Source organism: Bidens hawaiensis, unplaced genomic scaffold (genome assembly GCF_021521415.1).
Source record: "Bidens hawaiensis isolate Kalapana, Puna unplaced genomic scaffold, B.hawaiensis_p1.1 tig00000326_1, whole genome shotgun sequence".
NCBI classification, from domain to species: Eukaryota; Viridiplantae; Streptophyta; class Magnoliopsida; order Asterales; family Asteraceae; genus Bidens; species Bidens hawaiensis.
The window spans coordinates 4,111,775-4,133,239 of record NW_027491025.1 but is presented as its reverse complement, the minus strand read 5'-3'; the positions used below and the strand labels follow the sequence as shown (position 1 = coordinate 4,133,239).

The 21,465-nt window shown below is 38.0% G+C and overlaps 1 protein-coding gene across 1 annotated transcript; it reads right to left on the bottom strand.

The window, feature by feature from the left end:
* Positions 1-254: 254 nt before the first annotated feature.
* Positions 255-9,852, bottom strand: LOC143622204 (vacuolar protein sorting-associated protein 54, chloroplastic-like). Its single transcript, XM_077093409.1, has 20 exons — positions 8,950-9,852; positions 8,818-8,880; positions 8,596-8,675; positions 8,210-8,327; positions 8,050-8,124; positions 7,798-7,954; positions 7,603-7,691; positions 6,233-6,471; positions 5,984-6,155; positions 5,054-5,137; positions 4,788-4,970; positions 3,826-3,914; positions 3,578-3,731; positions 3,413-3,494; positions 2,851-2,930; positions 2,605-2,766; positions 2,451-2,518; positions 1,694-1,774; positions 1,345-1,575; positions 255-471 (listed from the first exon to the last, which is right to left on the bottom strand). The coding sequence occupies exons 1-19, from the start codon at positions 9,748-9,750 to the stop codon at positions 1,437-1,439; spliced, it is 2,916 nt and encodes a 971-aa protein (XP_076949524.1). The 5' UTR covers positions 9,751-9,852; the 3' UTR covers positions 255-471; positions 1,345-1,436.
* Between the last annotated feature and the right edge of the window lie 11,613 nt (positions 9,853-21,465).

Here is a 21,465-nt window from a genome sequence, read left to right as displayed (position 1 = left end):
TATCATTTGTTTGCAAGTTGCAACCTTAAAACTTTGTAGGCACCGACTATACAACTAAACAAATAATAGGCTGATCCACATTTAAATGCTTTAATAATTTAGTGTCTTTTTATGAACCCATTCGGATTGTGTTATTAACATTATGATTTGAGCTCTAATATTTCAATGTAATTAGATAATTTACCAATTATAACTTCATTCTGTTATAAACAATATTCATCAGAATCATGGTTTCAATCTGAAAATTCTCTGTCATGGTTGTGTTCACTCAAATCCATACATAATATAATACTGTAACCAAATAACCAATGCAAATTCACTACTACCTGGGACGCCTCTTAAGAAATAAAAGCACCAACAAAATCAAACAACTTGTTACATCATTCTATCATCTATACCATTGAATTATTATACATTCCGAACCAAAAGTAGCCTCATTCTCTTCACAAAATTTGTATGGAAAACTGCAACCTGAGGCCCAACAAAATATAATAATAAAAGAATATCACAATCACAATCAAAACACCAAAGAAATCATGGATAGTAACTTGACCAATAACAGTTTGCTACATTTCTTTTTTAAGTTTAAACTTCACCCCTAAAAGTATACCATACATAATAATATAATATACATCTTTAACCCACTAAATTTTATAATTAATATTCCATCTATCTTTTTATAAAAACTTTTCTTTTTTAATGTTCAAAACAATACTAAATACACAACAATGATAAGCTTTATTTTTTTCTCAACAATCTGATAAGATTAAATAAAACAAAGTTGCATTAGAGAAAATATTTTTTTATTGCTAAAGATATTCACACATGCTTTGATAAAATCCCATAGCAGACGTGGGCCAACTCTAGCAACCAACTCTAGCAACCCTTTAATTTTTTTAAAATATCATCTAAATTTTATTGAAATTGGAGTTGTATTCGTAAATAAAGTACTTTTGGGTATTGTAAACAGCTTGCGGACGCTCTTTGATAGGTCAGATTGTAGGCATTACATATACAGAATTCCAGTCACATTGAGCGGGACAACTCCACTACTTTTCATACATAAACATCCTAAACCATTTTACTTAAAATAGTATATTGTATAACGTAAATTATACAATTTATGTAATCATAAATTCATTATTAACACTAATTATCTCTAAAGTATACCAGAGTGCCAAAATAAGTGTTTTGGTCAGCCCAATCCCCACTTGCACCAAAAATGATCCTTTTTTAACAAGATGTTTTGGCCTGTCACCCAGCCCACCCATCTTGTCACCTCTAAGGGTATTGAGTAATAAGTAATTATAAATTATAATTACTATTATAATAGAAGTAGATTACCTCACTTCATTTGCATTATGACGGTTCTCTTGAATAATGATATATGCACGGTCTTTGTGAATGCTTAAAGAAAGTAGCTACCAAATATAATATTATTGATCTGGTTCAGCAGATATTCTTTCAATTAACGACTCAAGTTGACCCGCAATGGGAGTCCCGGACTCAATATTCAACTTGGCAGAAGGAAGTGATTTGATACATCCAAGAATGTGCTGAATTTCACAATTAAGCCTGCCACAATAATCAACAAAAAGTAAACATAAAGGATTATATAACATATAATAACAATAACAATAACAGTAACAATAACAGTAACAATAAGTAAACAACATGAAAAAAAATTAAGAACCTGGCTTTTGCTTGTGGAGTGTTAATATCCACATTTGCAAATGCATCAGAGATTTGAATGTCAAAGATAATGGTTACTTCTCTGCAAGATAGATACAAAAAATGTAATTATTATTGCAAGTACAAATATTGGTCGATCAAAATCATGTGTTTAATATAGATCAAAATCCATAAAACGATCAAACAAAAGCCTATAGCTCTAGCATTAGAAGTCTTATTTGAATTATTAGGACTGTAAACAGACCAAACGTTAAATGAAAAATTAGTGAACCATCCGACGGGAAGTTCATTTATTTAATAAACGAAATAACATGAACAAAAATTTGTTCATTTGGTTAAACGAATGATAACACCTGTTTTGTTCATTCAATTATGTTTGTGAACTCTGATTTATTCATGTTCATTTACGTTCGTTAGTTTACGTTTGTTCCTTTACGTTCGTAAATTTATTCATTCAAATTTTTTTGACCCATTACAACTTAGTCTAGTTTTAATAACTTTTTAGGCACAACCTATTGTTACTGGTTTTAGCTCAATTATGTTTGTCATCTATGTTCGTTGACGATCGTGAACCGTTCGTTTATGCTGTTAACAAATGAACACGAACATGTTCATTTTCTTAATGAACACGAACAAAAAAACCCCGTTTGCTTAATAGTTTATGCTCAATCGTTTATTCGGTTAAAGTTCAACAAAAGAATACGAACATGCTCCATTCGTCTTCATTGACAAGCCTACCAAATATTAAAAAGACTCACTTAAATATTTCTTGAACATCTGCTTCATGCAAAGTCCGAGAAAGAACACGTTGAAGATATCCAACTTCCTGAAAATATTTGTACAACAAAATTCATTTAATAAAAAACAAATAAAATATAAATCAAGTAAATTTACAGTCAATTAATTTATTACCTTTGTGAGTGATCGAGCAAATTGACTCGGTTGTACATCGGATTCATCAACTCGATTCCACGTTTCAATAATTTGTGGCAATCCGCGAAGATGAACTAACAACCGTTCCCTCATTATTTGCACCAGTTTTGTATGAATTTCATCTCGATGCACTTTATAATCCTAAAGTCATGAAAATTAAAAGTTCATAAAAAATATAAATAATTAATATTCATGTTATGTATATAGGATTTACACACACACTACCTGTGACACGCGCTCGATTTCTGATAGCAGCATTACTTTTCGCGCGTCGGGTACTTTCAAAATAAGAACCTTCCTAATTTCTTGAATACAAACATATGTAAAGGCATTATTGAAAATTTAAGAAAGTATATTCCCTAGGCCTGTAAACAATCCGAAGAAACATGAACGGCGTATGCCCGTTTGTGTAAGTTTAGCCCGATAAATGATCAGACACGAACATTTAGTAAGCCAGGTTTCCTTGTCCATCTTCGTTTGTTAAGAAGATGAACATGTTCATGTTCATTAATGTTTTGTTCATTAACAGTATAAACGAATGGTTCACAAACAAAAATAACTGAGCTAATTAAAAGTAATGTGAACAATTTGTTGAGCCTCATATACGAACATTCATGAACATAATCGAACGAACGAGACATCTGTTTTTGTTCATTTATTTACTAATAAACAAACGTAAACGAATTTTCCATCAAACGATTCACTGAAAGTTCGGTTTATCTACCGGCCTAATATTCCCATTGAATAATATTTTTTCAATTAAACGAGAGTATGAGACCACACCTACCAGGCATAATAGCATGCACAAAACTTATAACCTGACTTGCTAGTGCCAAATGTTTGGATGTAATAGACTTTAAACCAGAGACCTGCATTTCCATATAGACCATATATAATTATAACCCGCATATAATAACAATTCATCATTCTGCCGCTGTAACAATACAATTACCTGCATGGCACCTGCACCAAGAACAAGCTGACATGTCCTCGTGTTGAAAAATTTCAACATTTCAAGTACACGGTGAATAACCTCGGATGAAAGTGCTGGCAAAACAGTGTTCATATCAATGTACTCAGATAACATCTTCAGCAAGATTAAGCCACTGACAAACAAGATTGTAATTAATCCTATTATTATAATAGCATTTAAAAACAAGATTCTTAAATATTATGATGGGTTTGTAGAAGACTACTAACCAGTTTACCATGTGGTACCCGATACCTCTGAATGAAATTAAATGAACAGAAGATTTTGTGTGTCCGTTCTTTTCTTTAATGTTGTTAACCTGAAACACAGAAATTAGAAATTAGAAATTAGAAACTCCTCTCATTGACATCAACTTCATTCTAATAACCCTTGAAAGAGAATTAGGGGTGTAAACGAGCCAAGCCACTCGTGATATACACAAGATCGGCTCGCTAAAGGCTTCAACTGAGCAGAGCTCAAATGAGCTTGTGCCTAAAATAAGCTTGTTTAATAAGCGGACCCATGCCCTAGTTTCACGTATCAAGTTCAAGCAGGCTGGCCCTATTATTTATATACCTATTATTTAATATCCTAAATAAATAGGGTTTGAATCTCTTTAGAACTCCAAAAAATTTTAAGAACTCCTAACAACCAGTCATTTTGTTATTTACTGTATACACGTAATATTATTTGAGGGTGGTTTTGTCATTTCATGTATGTAATCACAAGTTTACATGTGTGTAATAATAACCAAATTACATATATATAATAATACACCTATTACATACAACAAATGACAAACTACCCTCAAATAATATTTAATATATAGTATAAATAAATAAAATGATTGGTGGTTAAGAATTCTTAATGTTCATAGCATATTTCGAAGTTCTGAAGTGGCCCTAATCCTTTATATGATAACCATATTATGTATAAAATTATGACAAAGACAAATAATTAGTATATATTATGCCACATACAAAAGTTATAACTAGAATAAATATAAAATATATTAAAAATGTATAATAAGTTAACTAATATTTAATAAACGAGTCGTGCCCAAACCAAATTTGAGCTTGAGAAACTACTCACGAGCCAAGCCCGAGCTCGGGTAAATTAAATGATCCTAGTAAAAATCGCGCTCGGCTCGGCTCATTTACACACCTAAACATACAGAGAATAAAGACTTCACCTGCCCATTGGAATCTACACTTCCATCAATAGACTGAGATGGCTGTTCTAAACTGCTGGCAGCCATGTCATCTTCAGAGACAGACTCCAATCTAAAAAGTGAATCCACAATCGCTTGGAATTCGTTAGGAACATCTACTTCAACCCATGTTTCTTGATCAAGTACTGCTTTCAGTTTCGCCATCTACAATAATAAAAATAAGTGTTCATAAATCATGACCATAAAACAGAGCAACAAGTTAACCAATCATAAAATCCAATAACTACCCGAGATTCATGCTGGAAATCAACAAAACCTTTGGCTTGAGACTGTAATGTTCCACGAATGCTATATCCCAATCTTCCACCAATCTACTGACATTAACATAAATTCATATAATAAGCACGTGTAGTCGAGAATAGGGGTGTAAACAGAGGCCAAGCTGCCCGTGAGCTACTAGAGATCGGCTCACTAAAAGCTCAAATTGAGCTGAGCTTATAGGAGCACGAGCTTAAAAGGAAGCTTGTTTAGTAAACGAGCCTCAGTCGGAACCCGAGCTTTATCTAACGAGCTCGAGCTGGCTTGTAAGACCAAACGAGACTATTACGCATATAATATGTATTTAACATATCAAATATATATTTTTATAATAATCATTATTATATGCAAAATTATGATAAATAACTAAATAGAGTATACTATGTCACATATAATTACAATAACTAAAAATATTTAAAACATAAATATTATGTATATAAATTAATTAAAAACTGATAAATGACTCAAGTTGACCCACAAGCCTAAATATACATAATGTTAATATCCATTAATATACAAAATTATGATAAATACTTCCAAATGATAAACATTCAGTTACATAAAACAATAACTAAAACACATAAAATATAATTATAAATGTATAAAAATTAACCTAAAAAACAATAAACGAGCCGACCTCGAGCTTGAAAATTAATCACAAGCTGAGCTCGAGCTTATAAAACTACTCACGAGCCGTACTCAAGATTTAAAAACAAAGCTCGAAATGAGCAGCGCTCAAGCTCTATTGAATTAAATGAGCTGAAATCTTGCTCTCGTAAGTTACAACAGCCGACCCGAGCCTAGACAAACTGGGGCTCGGCTCAGCATGTTTACGCCCCTAGTTAAGAATGCATATTTATGACAATTTCCAAACTTGGAATTATAACTAATAACAGTACCTTCTCTGTCGCAGCTACAAATTCTTGGGACACGTTATATATAATTAAAAAATCTTGTAACCTCAGCCTCGGATGAAGAAGAGCCCGAACACCAAGCAGCTTTGCCCATCTTCCATGAGCTGCATCACACGCAGCAAACACTGCTTCCGCATTTTCTCTTAATACATCAGTTCTGTTAACAAAAAAACATTCACAGTATTAGATCCCAAGGGGCAGATAATTAATGGGTCAAAATGAGTTCGAGTTGACCTGAAATTTTTTGACAAGTTTGATGAATTTGTGGCTGGAGAAACCTTAATAAGGTTTTTCTGAGTTGAAAGAGGGAAGGATTCGGATTGACTGTCAGTCGTAGAAGATGTTTCTGAAGTCAAAGTCAAAGCACCATGAGCAATTGCAGCAGCAACTGAGTCAGCAGCATAGTGACCATCAAGATTTGACATCATCCATTCAATGGCTTTTTTAACTTCAGCAGCTCGAATCAAGTGTGCCTGCATTCACTAGTAGAATATAAATCAAGTTACATTTACTGATTCATTTAGGCATGTAAACAAACAAGAACAAGGGCATATTCATGTTTGTTCTGTTGGACGGAGACACCGGTCATGGATTGGGTGAATCCTCTATCACAAGTCGGTGTGACTTGAGGGGCAAAATCAAAAATCACTAAGCAACTTGGTTTAGAGAACTAGTGTGTATCAATTTTAAGTTTAGATACAGAAGAGTTTGTATCTAATAAAGAGTTTGAGCCTAGCTAGGATTGGCTAGGTTATTTAAACAAATGTAATCAAGCTTTTGAGTTAAGTTTTCTTGATCAACAATATTTGGGAGTTTATCCAATTTGTTTGTTTTTGTTCATGAAGACGTGAATTTCCACCGAACACGAAAAACTAAAGGAACGGATATTCTTGTTCATGTCCGTCCGTTAAGAAAATGAAAATGTTTGTATTCGTTTATGTTCGTTCATTAACATTTTAAACAAACAGTTCATGAACATAAAGGAACAAATGGAGTTAAAAGTTTCATACTTTCATCATTCATGATCGGGTAACTCAGGTAACATAATTAAGTGGGTCAGCCTAAGAATCAATTTATTGCCATAATTAAGTGGGCTACAATAGCCACTAGCATAAGTAAACTAACATAAAAGAAGGCATAAAAAAATGAAGATAAACAAACATAAACAGGTGTTCACGAACGTAAATGAACAGCAAACACATGCTCATGTTCATTCAATTAAACGAACAAAAAATTTTGTTCATGTTCATTATTACATAAAATAAACGAACATAAATGAGCTTCTCGCCTAACAGTTCACTGACGTTCGGTTCGTTTACAGGCCTAGACACACCAATTTATATCTCTTAATGTAATTAGCTTAAAAAAATAATCTCCGGTCACAAAATTCTTAACATGCAACTATGCAAGACATAACTTCTTAACATGCATATATCGTGTGTTCTCTTATTATACTCCTACTATGTGCCTTTTAACATTTTTATCATTTCATGTCATCATCATTACCACAAGAACTTAATTCTAATTAGTTGCATAGTTACAGAAATCTAACTAATCTTAAATCAAAGTTAGGGCACACAAGAAACCAATAAGGTATACATTACCTGTACAATCTTGAAAATAGTTCCAAGAAGTTGAACAAAGCTTTCAGAAGAAAGGCTTCTTAACTTATTTGCAAGTGATGAACCTCCACCTGTAAATATATAACAAATATTGTTTCAACAACTTTGTTTCAAAATCTGTAATTAGTTTGAACACATAAAAGGATTACATTTTGAACACAAATAAGTTATGCGTACCATCTGCATCAACAGCCCTATCGCCTGATTTAAAATCAGAGTCCAAAGGTCTGGCAACAAGAACCGGAAGCAGCTCTGCAACAACTGACTTAATAGCAGTTTTCATGTCAGATATAACCGTATCGCGATATATTCTCAGCACACTTGGAAGTTTTGCCTGAAAATCATCAAGATTCCTTAAATGCAATTCCCATAATTTCTTTCCACATATATCAGATATATACATATATATATATATATAAAGGTACTCACGGTTCTAAGTAAGCCTATAATAAGAGGTAGAAGTCGATCATGGAAACTAGAGGTATCTTCTTGATCCCAATATTCCTGTATCACATAATCAACACCATTAATCTCACATTTGAACCACATAATCAGCAATAAACATAATTAGCATATAATTTATTCATACTTCATTATCTTCTTCAATTCCTGGTGAGACCATCCTTGCTTTTGCTTTAGATAATATTAACGCGTCTTTATCTCCAGCCTCATTAACAGATACACGTAAAAACTCTGCTGAAAGAATGCTACACGTATAAACACCATAAGTCACAACACAGAAAGATATATGCATCATCAAAACGGCTGATTTTAACCATAAAGTAATAATTACAATAGAAAATCGGTTAGAGTGGAGCGGTTTATAATAATTATCTATGTGTAAGTTTAAAATTCTTTTTAGTGTTTAAATAAATATCTTTCAGTGGCAAAACTAATAAAGCAACAAACCTTTTCATTAGATTCTTGAGTTAGAAGAATTAATCACATTGACAACAAACTGACAAGTATACTAACCTATTTACAGAATTAATTGCAGAAGTTACATGATCCTCAAGGTGACGAAAGCAATGTAAGCCAGTAAGTTGACCGCCATTCTATAATCAACAAGAATTAGATATAGATTCAGTTCAATTTGATGTTTCAATAATTAACATAAACATTGTACTCAACATATCATTCACCTATAACTAATAACAACAAACTAATTAAGTGTAACAAGGTATCATATTCATGTACCAGAAAATGCTTCAAATCATCAGTGACGTCTAAAGCTCCCGCACAATCACCAGATGAGACAAGCTATAAAACAAATAAACAAGAAACTAACAATGTGGTTCAATCTAACACAAAATAAAACTCACAGCATACCAAATTAAGAGCAGCAAGAGACTGATTAACATATAATATAACCCTAAGCTTCTCCTGCAACGCGAGCAAATCACTCCTCGTATGATTCAAATCCTGAATCTGCCTCGCCGAATCCACTAAATCCCCATCCAAAATCCGAATCGTCTCCTTCAATTCCCTGATCCTACCACACCCTTCCACAATCTTCAAACTCAAATCCTCCAACTGCCCTTGCGCCTCGAAGAACGAGTTCGACCGCAGCGAGATCTCCTTCACCAAATGCAGCTCCACCACATCCAGATACTGCGACAGCTTCTCCTGCAAATTCACATCCTCCGACACCGAATTCGAAAACGACGACGATGCGGCCCGAAATGTCGCGCCGTCCTCGAGCGCAAAGTCCTCCTTGAAATACAACGCCGGAACTTCTCGTAAACACGCCACCAGCGCTTCACCTGCAATTGCATCCTCAGCATTCTCGCCACCGCCGTTATTATTATCATTACTATGATTATTATTATTTTTCTTCTCGTCGTTTCGAATGTCTTCGAATCGGTTAAAGTGATCCGCGATTGAAGAAACGTAAGAAGTGAAATCGGATCGGGAGATATCAAGGCCTAGGGTTTTGTGTACGGACGGAGTGGTGAACTCTGGGATTTGGACGGCGGCGGACGAATTGGACCACCAGGCGGACCAGGAGGTGTCGGAGAGGTGTGGGTTGTTGAGGATGGAAGATAAGCTCTGAGTGCTTGCATCTGAGAGTGTTTTGGATAATAATAATGACCTTCCGGACCGCTGGTGAGAAGAAGGTTTTGGATCCATGGTTGTCTGTTCAGGATTTGCAGAGCATCAAGCAATTGGAATTGAAATAACGGATTTGATTTGAGTTTAGTGAATGGAAACCCTAATAATAATAATAATAATAATAAGAGATGTATAATAAGAAGAAGAACAAGTTGCAGAGATGTAGATCGGAAGTGAGGACGATGGACTGGTGTGGTGCTTTGGTATCACGAATTCACGATCTCGACTATTTTAGACAAAAGCTAGGCTATACCCGGATGTTAATCGGGTCAACCTGGTCGGCTTTCAGGTTATTAGTGTCAGATTAGTCGGGTTTTTCTAGAATCACTCGTAGCCTGACACTATTAAGGTTCGGGTTAGTTAAGTTGTGGGTTAATAGGATGGGTTAGCCGGTTCCAAAATTCATCATCAAAAAAACCCGACACTGATAAGGTTCGGGTTAGTTAAGTTTTAAGTTAACAGGGTCGAGTTAGTCGGTTTCCAAAGTTCATCATCAAATAATTAGTTTTACTTCCTGTTATTGCAATATTTGATTGTTTTCTTTTCTACGATAACTAATTATGTATTTTTTGAATTAGCTCTATATATAGTTTTAAGATGTAGTATATAACATATTCTAAATTGTCACCTGAATATTAGAAATTCTTTTAGTTATATCGAAAACAAAAGAAAGACTAAAAAGACGGCTTCACTCATATGTAATACATTTTTATAACTAGATAAATGAAGCTGTTATTATATTTTAAACTTTAAATTTTAAGTATAAACATATACGTAAAGTGATTAGTTAATTACATTATTGTATCACTTCAACGTATTTCGAGTTAACCCAAAACCTTTTTCTTTTTTTGTTCAAAATAAACCGGAACCCGACCATAACTATAATTCGGGTTTGTCAGGCTAACCCAATTAACCCTATTAAAACTTTTTGACCATATTTAACCCGACCATAGTTATCTTATTGTTGGTTCGGGTTAATTGGGTTCGGGTATTTTAGACACCATACTAGTCGTGTAGCGTGTTATACATGTTAAGTGTTGTCCTTTAAATCATAAGAATCGTATAATGTGTCAGATGAACATATAAGAGACTGATGTGACGAAATACGCAACTAATAAAGTCATTATATGACTTATTGATCATTGTTCTTATATCATGTGGTCCATATAATGCCATTAGATGATGGGCGTCTAGTAGTATCCATAGCTAAATTGCGATAAAGGATAAACTATTATTTTGGGTTTTTTTTTAAATTTAAGTTATGTATTTCATCTCGAAAGTTAACTAGATTTAGTTGGTTATTTTATTGTGAGAGGTTATTGATATACAATTCTTTTTCTTTACTACATGCTTAAATATTAATCATTTTGTTCTAATTTTGAGTCTTAAGACTATTCATGAAGGATAAAACCTCTTGAATTATTATGTTTGGGATAGGGTGAGGGATTAAGACTAAGGAAACTACAGAACGCTTTAGGGAGAGTAAAATGAAAATAAAGCTTTAGGCCCTCACATTTTAAGGCCCCTAATTTTCAAAACAAAATTATGCATTTGGAATTTGGATTGGTGTGTGCGATTGAGCGGCATTTAAACCGAATTAGGTCGGGAAAAGTGTGAGGAACTGCATTACTTTTGTATTTGTAAAAAAATAATAACTTCTTGATTTATTTGAAGTGAAAATAATATAACTTTTTAGGGAAAAAAAGGTAAATAAAAAAAATAATAAAAGCTTAGCCATGGAACACTTCAAATGGTTCAAGATTGGTAAAGCTACTAGTAAGAAACTAAGAATAAAGGAACCTTCGATTTCATCATTAAGCTACTAGTAAAAACTAGGGAACCTTCTATTTCATCAATCTCAAATCATTTAATAGAAGCTTTATTGTTTCATTCTCACAACAATACAAAATGGTCTATGGCTACATAAACTTTATTTCCCACAACAAAAAGGTCGTGAACGCTAAGAATGTCGATAAAAGCTTAACATAGACTATGGGGGTGTTTGGCCTAGTTTTTATTTTTAAGCTTATGCTTATATATAAAATTAGCTTATAGCTTTTTTTCTATTATTTGATAAGCTCTTTCTAAGTGTTTGGATTAGCTTATATTCTACAAGTTAATTATGTGCCATAAGTTGTTAAATCCAACATTCTTTAATTTGTTAGAGTAATAATTACTAATCCACCACAATTTGAGAACAAATGAGTAATTTACACCCTTAACAAATAAGCTTGTATCAAATAAGCTAAAAAACCATCTTCAAATAAGTTTCTTCAAATGAGCTTATATAAGCTAATAAGCATAAGCTTAAAAAGCTAAGCCAAACACCAAGTTAAGCTTATTTTGTAAAAAAAAAGCTAAAAAAGCTATAAGCTTGGTTAAAAAAGCTAGGCCAAACACCCCCTATGTGTTGCATGGAAACTTGAAAAGATAGCTCCATTACACCTCTTTCACTTCCCTAACTGTTACACTTGGAAGTTCAAGGACTTAATACGCCAAATAGTAGTTCTAATAAGTCAATATTTTTTCGTTAGAAGAGATCTTATCCTTGTTAAGGGCTAATTCTTTGTTTGCTAAGAAATCAAAATGTTCCTTTGCTGGCCAAAAATGGAATATCTTGGGCATATCATCTCTTGTCAAGGTGTAGCAAGTTAGCAACCGATCGGGTTGACATCATAGCAATACAACAGTGGCCCAGTCTTCAAACCTTTAAATAAGAGGCTTCTTAGGCCTTGCAAGTTATTATAGATATCAAATCTTCTAAAGTCCTAGCTAGGCCATTAACAAAGCTACTAAAAATAATAGCATTCCAATGGAATAATGAAGCACAATGTGCCTTTGAGTAGTAAAAGCCAGTTTTAGCAACCGCTTCTGCGCTAGCACTGCAAAAACTTTTTGACAAGCAAGATTTAGCAACCGCATTTGTGATTGATTGTGGTATAAACCATTGCATCATCTAAGGGCTTAGTAGTCGTTTTAATGCAAGATAACCACTCTATAGCTAACATCAGTATTGCACTATGTACCAAATAATTGATGATGTCTACGTATGAAAAGAAATTATCAACTACTATGATGGTAGTCCAACAATGACACAGGCCCGGCCCATGGGCCAGCTAAGTCAGGCCATTGTTTTGGGCCTCCAACTTTATTAGGCCTCCAAATATTATAGGATTTTTATTAATAACCAGTTGATGGGCCATATAAACTAAGACTAAGGCCCAGTTTATCCTTTGATTATGCACACAACAGAAAAAATAAAATAATAATACGCATAGTTACTAAGGCGGCCGTCCAATATCAGGGGTGAGGCATACAAGTTCCAACTCTCCAATATTCTAGTTTAATCATTGTGTCCATTGGTTTGAGTATTAAAGATGAAGGTTTCTCCTGATTCCCGTCACCCCAAATCAATTATAAGATATATTTTGAGAACTTGAATCTCAAATTTAATTATTCAAGGCTTGAATTTGATTATTGAAATCTAAAATCAATAAGGTGGAAGACCTAGTTTGAAGGCGGGATCTAAAGCCCAATTCTTAATTTGATTAATTTGGTTCTAAGGCTAGATTGCACTTCCAGTTGAACCTATATTTAAGCCTTGAAGGTACGCTTCTAATTTCTAATTTGAATCTGTTTATAATTCTCGAATTGTGATTTTTTTCATATATATATATATATATATATATGCTACTTGGACTTTATGTGAATTGCATGCAATTTGTTGGTACTTAGAATGTAGATGATCTATAGTTAGGTTTTTTATACTGTCATTATAGAATTCTAATGTTTGAATCAAGTCATCCTAAAAGTTTAAAGATAAATAAAATAGAAGCTAAAAAGAAATCACTTAAAGGAGGAGGGTTTTAACTCCGCCAATTATACACTTGTTAATTTATTATTGCCGGTCCCAAGTCCAGGTAAAAGATGAGGGTTTATAGCAAATAATTTTTTGAATGAGGCCTCAACATTTTAGTTCGCTTTAGGCCTTCAAGAACGTTGGGCCCTACAATGACATAACCATTTCTTACCTAACTTTTTTAATAAAGATAAATAAAAGAAGAGTCTCAAAGGTTTCTTGTCTCAAAAAGTAACTACTTCCTTGCAACATAGATGGTTAACTAAGCTCATGGGTTACACCTATACGAGATCTTATATAAAAATGGTGTATTGGTTTTTATTAATTTCAACTCTTATCTTTTATGACATGTCGGTCCCAACTACCGAATTGGCTGATAACGATCTCACATTTTATCATATTTGTTCCCAAAAATTTGCGACTAACAGAACTTTAACACCGTTAGTTGTAGGTCGCCAGAAAGACGTTTTTGGCAGGAAAACTCACATTTTTCCCGGAAAACTCTACATTTTCATCCCAAACATCTTTGTAACCTTGGATCGGACCTTTAGGAACCTTTTTTCTAGTAAAAAGCCACAATTATTGAGGTCGTCGGAACTCTAGAACCACCGTCAGAATCGGTTGGTGGTGGTCATTGCTCAAGTGGTGGTGAGTCAGTTGATGGTGATATGGTGGTGATAGTGGTGTTTAGGCGTAGATGTTAACCTAAAGAATGGCGTAATTCAGTTGATGCACTCATCATTAGTGGGTGGTCACTCTGGTTACACTCCAACGCTTAAATAGTTAACAACTTTTTGATATTAATTAGAAAGGGTGTCTCAAACAAGTGTACAACTTTATTAGTGGCCTACCCAAAACACAAGGCAAAGATACCATCTTGGTGGTAGTGGATAGATTGATCAAATATGGTCACTTTACACGTCTAGCTCATCCTTTCAAAGCTGCACAACGGGCACTAGTATTCCTATATAACATTTTCAGATTTCATGGTAATCCTACTACCATAGTATATCTTATAGGAATCACATATTTGTGAGCAAATTTTGGAAGGAATTCATGAGGTTACAAGGTATTTTGGAAAGAATAGGTTTTTGGAATTATATATGTGGAGTGTGGCAATAGAAGCTTTGAATAAATGGACCAAATGAATTACTTTAGTGGAATGGTGGTATAAAAATGAAGAAACACGAATCCACCCCTCAAGGTCTAACTAGTTAGTCTGAGGGTAATTGTTAAGTATTCCACACGATGGGTTATAATCCTTCTTGGCGCAGATGAGTATATCCTGTAAAACAGAACACAGTGAGCTCGTTACGAGGAATGGGGGGGGGGGGATTCTCGGGTAACCACCATCCGGCGTGAGAATCAGTACTTGATAGTACAGTTAAAATATACTGAGAGAGAGTTATGATATTGGATTGTGGATATCCTTTACCTTTTGCAGGTGTGTTGGTATTTATAGCCGGAGGAAAGAGAGTATGGCCAACAGCCTTGTCAGCCTCTCCACCAATAATATTCTCCATTCGTGCGGTTATGGAGGTTGGTGGAGGTTGGTGGACATCATGGCCTTTTGCCCTGGATGTGTTGTACTATTTTGTACCGTCCTTTATGTTTTGTCCGATCCCCATGGTGATATTCCCAATGTAAATTCTCTTTTTTGTCCCATGTTGGTACAAATTTTCGCGCTACCATTCCCGAGGTGTCAGGGAATGTTTATTATATTAGGTTTTGGTCTTGGCGCCATGCAGCCCGGTCAATGCATAGTCTGCCCGCTTTTATTAGGCTATGGTTATGGCGCCAAGCCATCCGTCTGGCGCATCATTTGTCCTTATGAGGTATATCAACTTGATGGTGGGTTTAGTACCCTACCCCTACAAGTCCCCCTAGTCTTTAGTTGCCCTTATTGAAGAAAGGGGGGCTATGGACTTATCATGGGCTTTTGATATCTGACGTGATTTGTGGCTGTTTGATTTGGCGTTACCTATTTGGACGTTTTAACAAAAACTGTTCCATGACGGAGCCTATTTTGGCGGGTGGTTATTGAAAAACCATCCCGTGGCGGAGCCTACTTTGGCAAGTGGTTATTGAAAAACCATCCCATGGCGGAGCCTATTTTGGCGGGTGGCTATCGAAAAACTATCCCACGGCAGAGCCTTTTTTGGCGGGTGGTTATTGAAAAACCATCCCTTGGCGGAGCCTTTTTTGGCGGGTGGTTATTGAAAAACCATCCCGTGGCGGAGCCTATTTTGGGGGATGGTTATTGAAAAACCATCCCATGGCGGAGCCTATTTTGGCGGGTGGTTATTGAAAAACCATCCCGTGCCGGAGCCTACTTTGGCGGGTGGTTATTGAAAAACCATCCCATGGCGGAGCCTTTTTTGGCGGGTGGTTATTGAAAAACCATCCCATGGCGGAGCCTTTTTTGGCGGGTGGTTATTGAAAAATCATCCCATGGCGGAGCCTTTTTTGGTGGGTGGTTATTGAAAAACCATCCCATGGCAGAGCCTTTTTTGGTGGGTGGTTATTGAAAAACCATCCCATGGCGAAGCCTTTTTTGGCGGGTGGTTATTGAAAAACCATCCCGTGGTGGAGCCTACTTTGACGGGTGGTTATTGAAAAACCATCACATTGAGGAGCCTTTTTTGGTGGGTGGTTATTAAAAAACCATCCCGTGGCGGAGCCTACTTTGGCGGGTGGTTATTGAAAAACCATCCCATGGAGGAACCTATTTTGCCAACACTTGTCATCGTTCCATTCACACTGGTGTGGTGACGTGTTATTTGGCGGGAAATGTTGTAATAAATGAATGTCAGTGAAACGATGGTTTGACATGACGGTTTGACGACGGTTACACTTCGCAGTGCAGCTTTTTCGCATGTGTCAGGCGCGTGGGCGAGAATCCCGGTGATGCACCCAGTTGTAACACATTTCCCTGCCATTTCATTGGCGTGTCACCTGGCGATTGGACCGCGTGGCCTTCATCCCTTCTGTACCCTTTCTCTCACATTAATTGCGATGGGTAAAAAAAGGAGAGTTACCTCTTTGGTATTTCATTATTCAACAAACTTCCCTTCTTGTATACTCCATTCTCCTTTGATTCTCCTCCTTCGTTTTATGGCTGAATCTTCTCAACCCACGAAAGTCAAGAAGAGCAATACTATGGAGTTCATCAGTTGCCGTATGTCTGCCGAGGACTTTAACAACGTGGTCAGGGTTTACAACCTTGGCCCTGAGTTCGAGCCTGAGTTGCCTGCTCCGGGCCAAACGGCTCGACAGGCTCCTAACGGCAAGATTGTCGTGTATAAGGAGTACTTCTTCATGGGCAACTTCCGTTTTCCCATTACCCGATTCTTGCTGGAGGTTTTGGATGCATTTGGGCTGCACCTCAATCAGTTACATCCACTCAGAATGGCGCGCCTTTGCCATTTTGAGTACACTTGTCATTGCTTTGGCATTACGCCTACGGCTGACAAGTTGTCTGCCTTTTACCAGTGGCGCTTGTCCCAGGGTTGGTATAATTTGTTTACCCATCCTGGTTCCAAGGCCATTGCTTTGGAGGTGCCGAAGAGTTTGCACGAATGGAAGAGTCTCGCCCGAATGACATGTTGGACACAATGGCGACGTCGTCATCATCATTCACGGCGTTTATCGCGGCGGCATCCTTCGGCGACGCGACCGCCTTCCAACCGCTGGATTGTGCGCCTTTCCCACTGCAATTAGGAAGGCGCACAGTATGAGACCGTTTACTTGAAACATGCAAACAAATATGCATCATGAAACGTGCAAATGAAATCAAATACTGTTACAAACTTACCCTCTTTTGGGTTAACGAAGTTGGGAGGTGGCAGCGGCCGCGGAGGAAGTGACTGCCCCATACGATGAGGAAACACAAAGTTAGAAGCAGTCTTCATGTGGATTGGCTCCTCATGGGGAACTAACTCCCTCTGGTGCAAGACATTCACACCCTCCGGCGTAGGTTGCAGAATGAGCATGGGATTCTTCACCTCTTAAAAAAAAGAAACGTTTGAAAACACCAACGTAACAGGTGGTAATCTGTAATAATAAAATAAACTACTAACCCTAACCACCGTTATGGATCACCGGAACCTTAGTCGTATCTTCCCAACTACGACTCATGCCGAATAGCACATGCGATGCATTTACGAACGTGAAGGAGCTGCCCGAGCCTAAACCAGTCCCCTATTATGGGACTGACTGATTTAATACTTTACAGGTCAGCCTCTCCCCACTCTGTCATTACTCGAAGTGCGCGCTGGTGCTATTCGGCATGAGTCGTAGTTGGGAAGATACGACTAAGGTTCCGGTGATCCATAACAGTGGTTAGGGTTAGTAATTTATTTTATTATTACAGATTACCACCTGTTACGTTGGTGTTTTCTAACGTTTCTTTTTTTTAAGAGGTGAAGAATCCCATGCTCATTCTGCAACCTACGCCGGAGGGTGTGAATGTCTTGCACCAGAGGGAGTTAGTTCCCCATGAGGATCCAATCCACATGAAGACTGCTTCCAACTTTGTGTTTCCTCTTCGTATGGGGCAGTCACTTCCTCCGCGGCCGCTGCCACCTCACAACTTCGTTAACCCAAAAGAGGGTAAGTTTGTAACAGTATTTGATTTCATTTGCACGTTTCATGATGCTTATTTGTTTGCATGTTTCAAGTAAACGGTCTCATATTGTGCGCCTTCCTAATTGCAGTGGGAAAGGCGCACAATCCAGCGGTTGGAAGGCGGTCGCGTCGCCGAAGGATGCCGCCGCGATAAACGCCGTGAATGATGATGACGACGTCGCCATTGTGTCCAACATGTCGTTCGGGCCTCCAGTATATTCTTCGGCTACATTACTTGTGCCGCCTGGTTCCGGCAGTGACGCGGTGTCACTCCCAACTCCCTATCATCAGGCTTCTGTTGGCTTCTCCTTGCCTTGAGTCTCACAGCCTGTGACTGTTGTGTCTGTTTTGGACACAAGTCCGCATGTCGCTACTCCAATTTTGTTGGAGACATGTCTTGTGTCTTCTGCAGCCTCCGCTCCTGGAACTGTTGTGGATACGAACATCATATCTACCAGTCCAGTTTCTTGTTCTGCTGCCGCTGGGGTGTTCACTGTCCCACACAGTGTCGCGCCTATACCCGCGGGTGATGAAGAAGAAGAAGAGGCGTCTTGCCTCTTCAAGAAGCCCCGCCTTGGTGGCTTTGTGAAGATGATCAGTTTAGTCAAGTCTCCAGGTATAGCGTGTTATACTTTTATATTCTATATATGCTTTGACCTTTCTCATGTAAACTTGATTTGTTGCAGCGACGTCGAAGATATCCTCTTCGACGAAAGCTCTCGCGGTGTCTGCTGCTGCTTATTCACTGTCGGCTGTTTTTGCTAGCTTGCCGATGATGACAAGTGTGGGTAACTTGTCTGAGGCGATGCCCTTTGTACAGATGATGACTTTTCCAATGATGACATGTGTGGTTGGCCCGTCTGAGGCCGAGACCATTGTGACGACGGTGCCTGTGTCCGCGGAATCTATTATTTCGTCCGACCCTACGTCAACGGTGTCAGTTGGACCAATGAAGGCAATTGTGGACGATTTGACAAAGGTCAGCAGCGATTCGGCGGGTGTTTCATTCGCCGACTTTATTAAGTCTAAGAATTCCTCACCAGACAAGTCGTATGTTCTTGATGGTAATGAGATTGTGCAGCCGCCCCCTTTTAGCGTCGGGGTAGTGGTGCAAGGTAGATTTTTGACTTTCCAAGGAGTAGTGGTGATGGCTCTAGCGGTGGGTGTTAAGTGTAGATACAGATCCTCGCGATTCCGTTGAGGCAAACCGTATATATCAGCCGAAATAGAAGGTCACCCGCGGCACCAGTTTTGAAGATCCTGCTACCTGTATAGAATTTTTGGAACGTGTTTTTCTTCCCGGCGAGCGCATTCTAGCCTCGGAACAGTTTGTCTTCCGACGATGTTTTTCTCCATGTCCAGTCTCTCTCCAGCTTCGCGGAACTGGTGCGCGAAAATCGCGCACTTCACGAAGAGAAGATCGAGATTACTACCGCCATGAGGAATATTGAACAATTGGTGAAAAACACCGTGGCTGCCGCCTAGAAGGCGGGTCGGGAAGCAGCAGAGCACCACCAGGGTCTGACTGTTGCTGAGGAAAAGTTGGCAAAGTTGAGGCAGATTTGGCGGAATCTGTCCGTGAAAGTGTTGCGCGCTATAAGGAGTTCCAGACTGTGTGCAAGAAATCTAATGCTGATCTTGCTGATGCGCACAGTCGTGCTCTTTCTGCCAAGGAGGCTTCCACTAAACTCGAGGATGAAAACGTTGCCCTGCGCAAGCGTATTGAAGAGTTGGAGGCGGAAGCTAGATTGAGGAAGGCGGATGCGGGCAAGCTGGCTGACACACTTGCTTCTCACAAGAAGACTATCGAGTCTTTGAGTGCTAAACACGCCGCTGTTGCCGCTGACCGCGACTGGCTGCTGAAGCATGCCATTTGCAAGGTAACTTTTTTGCTTTTGCTTCTCTTTCTATTAGAATACTAACGTCATTCTTTTGCAGGTTGCCCAATGCATCATTATCGATGATGACTTAACGAAGTGTGTTGGACACCTTGCTACCGCTGCGCAGCAACTAGAGCACAAGACTGGCTTTCAAGAGGCTACCACGCATTTGTGTGACAACCTTCCCATTGAAGCTTATGTTCTTCAAAGCATCGATGTGGAAGCGGAGTACAAAGCTGCCGAGATGGAGTATGACGCTCTTTCGTTTCCCATCCTTTTTGCCGTTGCCCAGTACGCCAATGAAGAAAATGACGTGCAGTTGCTGAGGAAGCTGCTAGAGCCTGAGCAAGCCGGTCCTTCTACCAGTCACGCAAGTGGTGGTGAAGATACTGTTGCTGCTCCTGATCAGACGGGAAAGAGTGTAAATGATGTTGACTACGGCTCCCCACTGATTTGTATAGTTAGGATTTGTTTTTCTTTTGCTGATGTTGGTATCCGTTTGTAAATATTTTTGTACATATATGAAATGAAATTCACTCTAATCTTGTGAAATGCGGGGTATCGTTTTCATTTTCTCTTCATTGGCCCTTGGCCCGTTTTTACAAATTTTAAATCTATTTACATGTAACACTTTGGCAGCTGCGCCGAGTTCCATGTTCTTGGAATTGGCGAGCCATCGAGTTGCATCAGCGTATAGGCGCCTTTTCCCAATACTTCTTTTATCAAGTAGGGACCTTCCCATGTTGGCGCTAGTTTTCCCTACGCTTGAGCTTTGGATGCCTCGTTGTTGCGAAGGACGTAATCTCCGACATTGAACTCACAAATATTCACTCGTGTATCATAATACTTCTGGAGTTGGTGCTTGTAATTCTGTTCACGCATTGCTACCAACTCTCTTCGTTCTTCTAGAAGCATTAAGTCCAACCGCCGTTCTTTTTCATTGTCACTTGGCAGCATAATTCTTGGCGATGGCACTCCGACCTCTGCCGGAATCATTGCTTCCGTGCCATAAGTCAGGCTGAATGGCGTCTCGACATTGCTTGTATTTTTTTGAGTGCGCATCGCCCAAAGGACATGCGCGAGCTGATCAACCCATCCTGACTTGTAATATGCCTGCCTTCTTTTTATGCCACCGACAATGCTTCGGTTGGCGCGTTCTACTTCCCCGTTCCTTTGCGGGTGGGCAACGGAAGTGAACGTTTGAGTGATATTCAACTCTTTGAGCCATTATCTAATGCGCTGGTCTGCAAATTGTGTTCCATTATCGCTAACCAAGTTCATTGGCAATCCAAAACGGCATATGATAAACTCCCAAATGAATTTCTTGATACTGGACGCATTTATCGTTGCCACCGGTTTTGCCTCAAC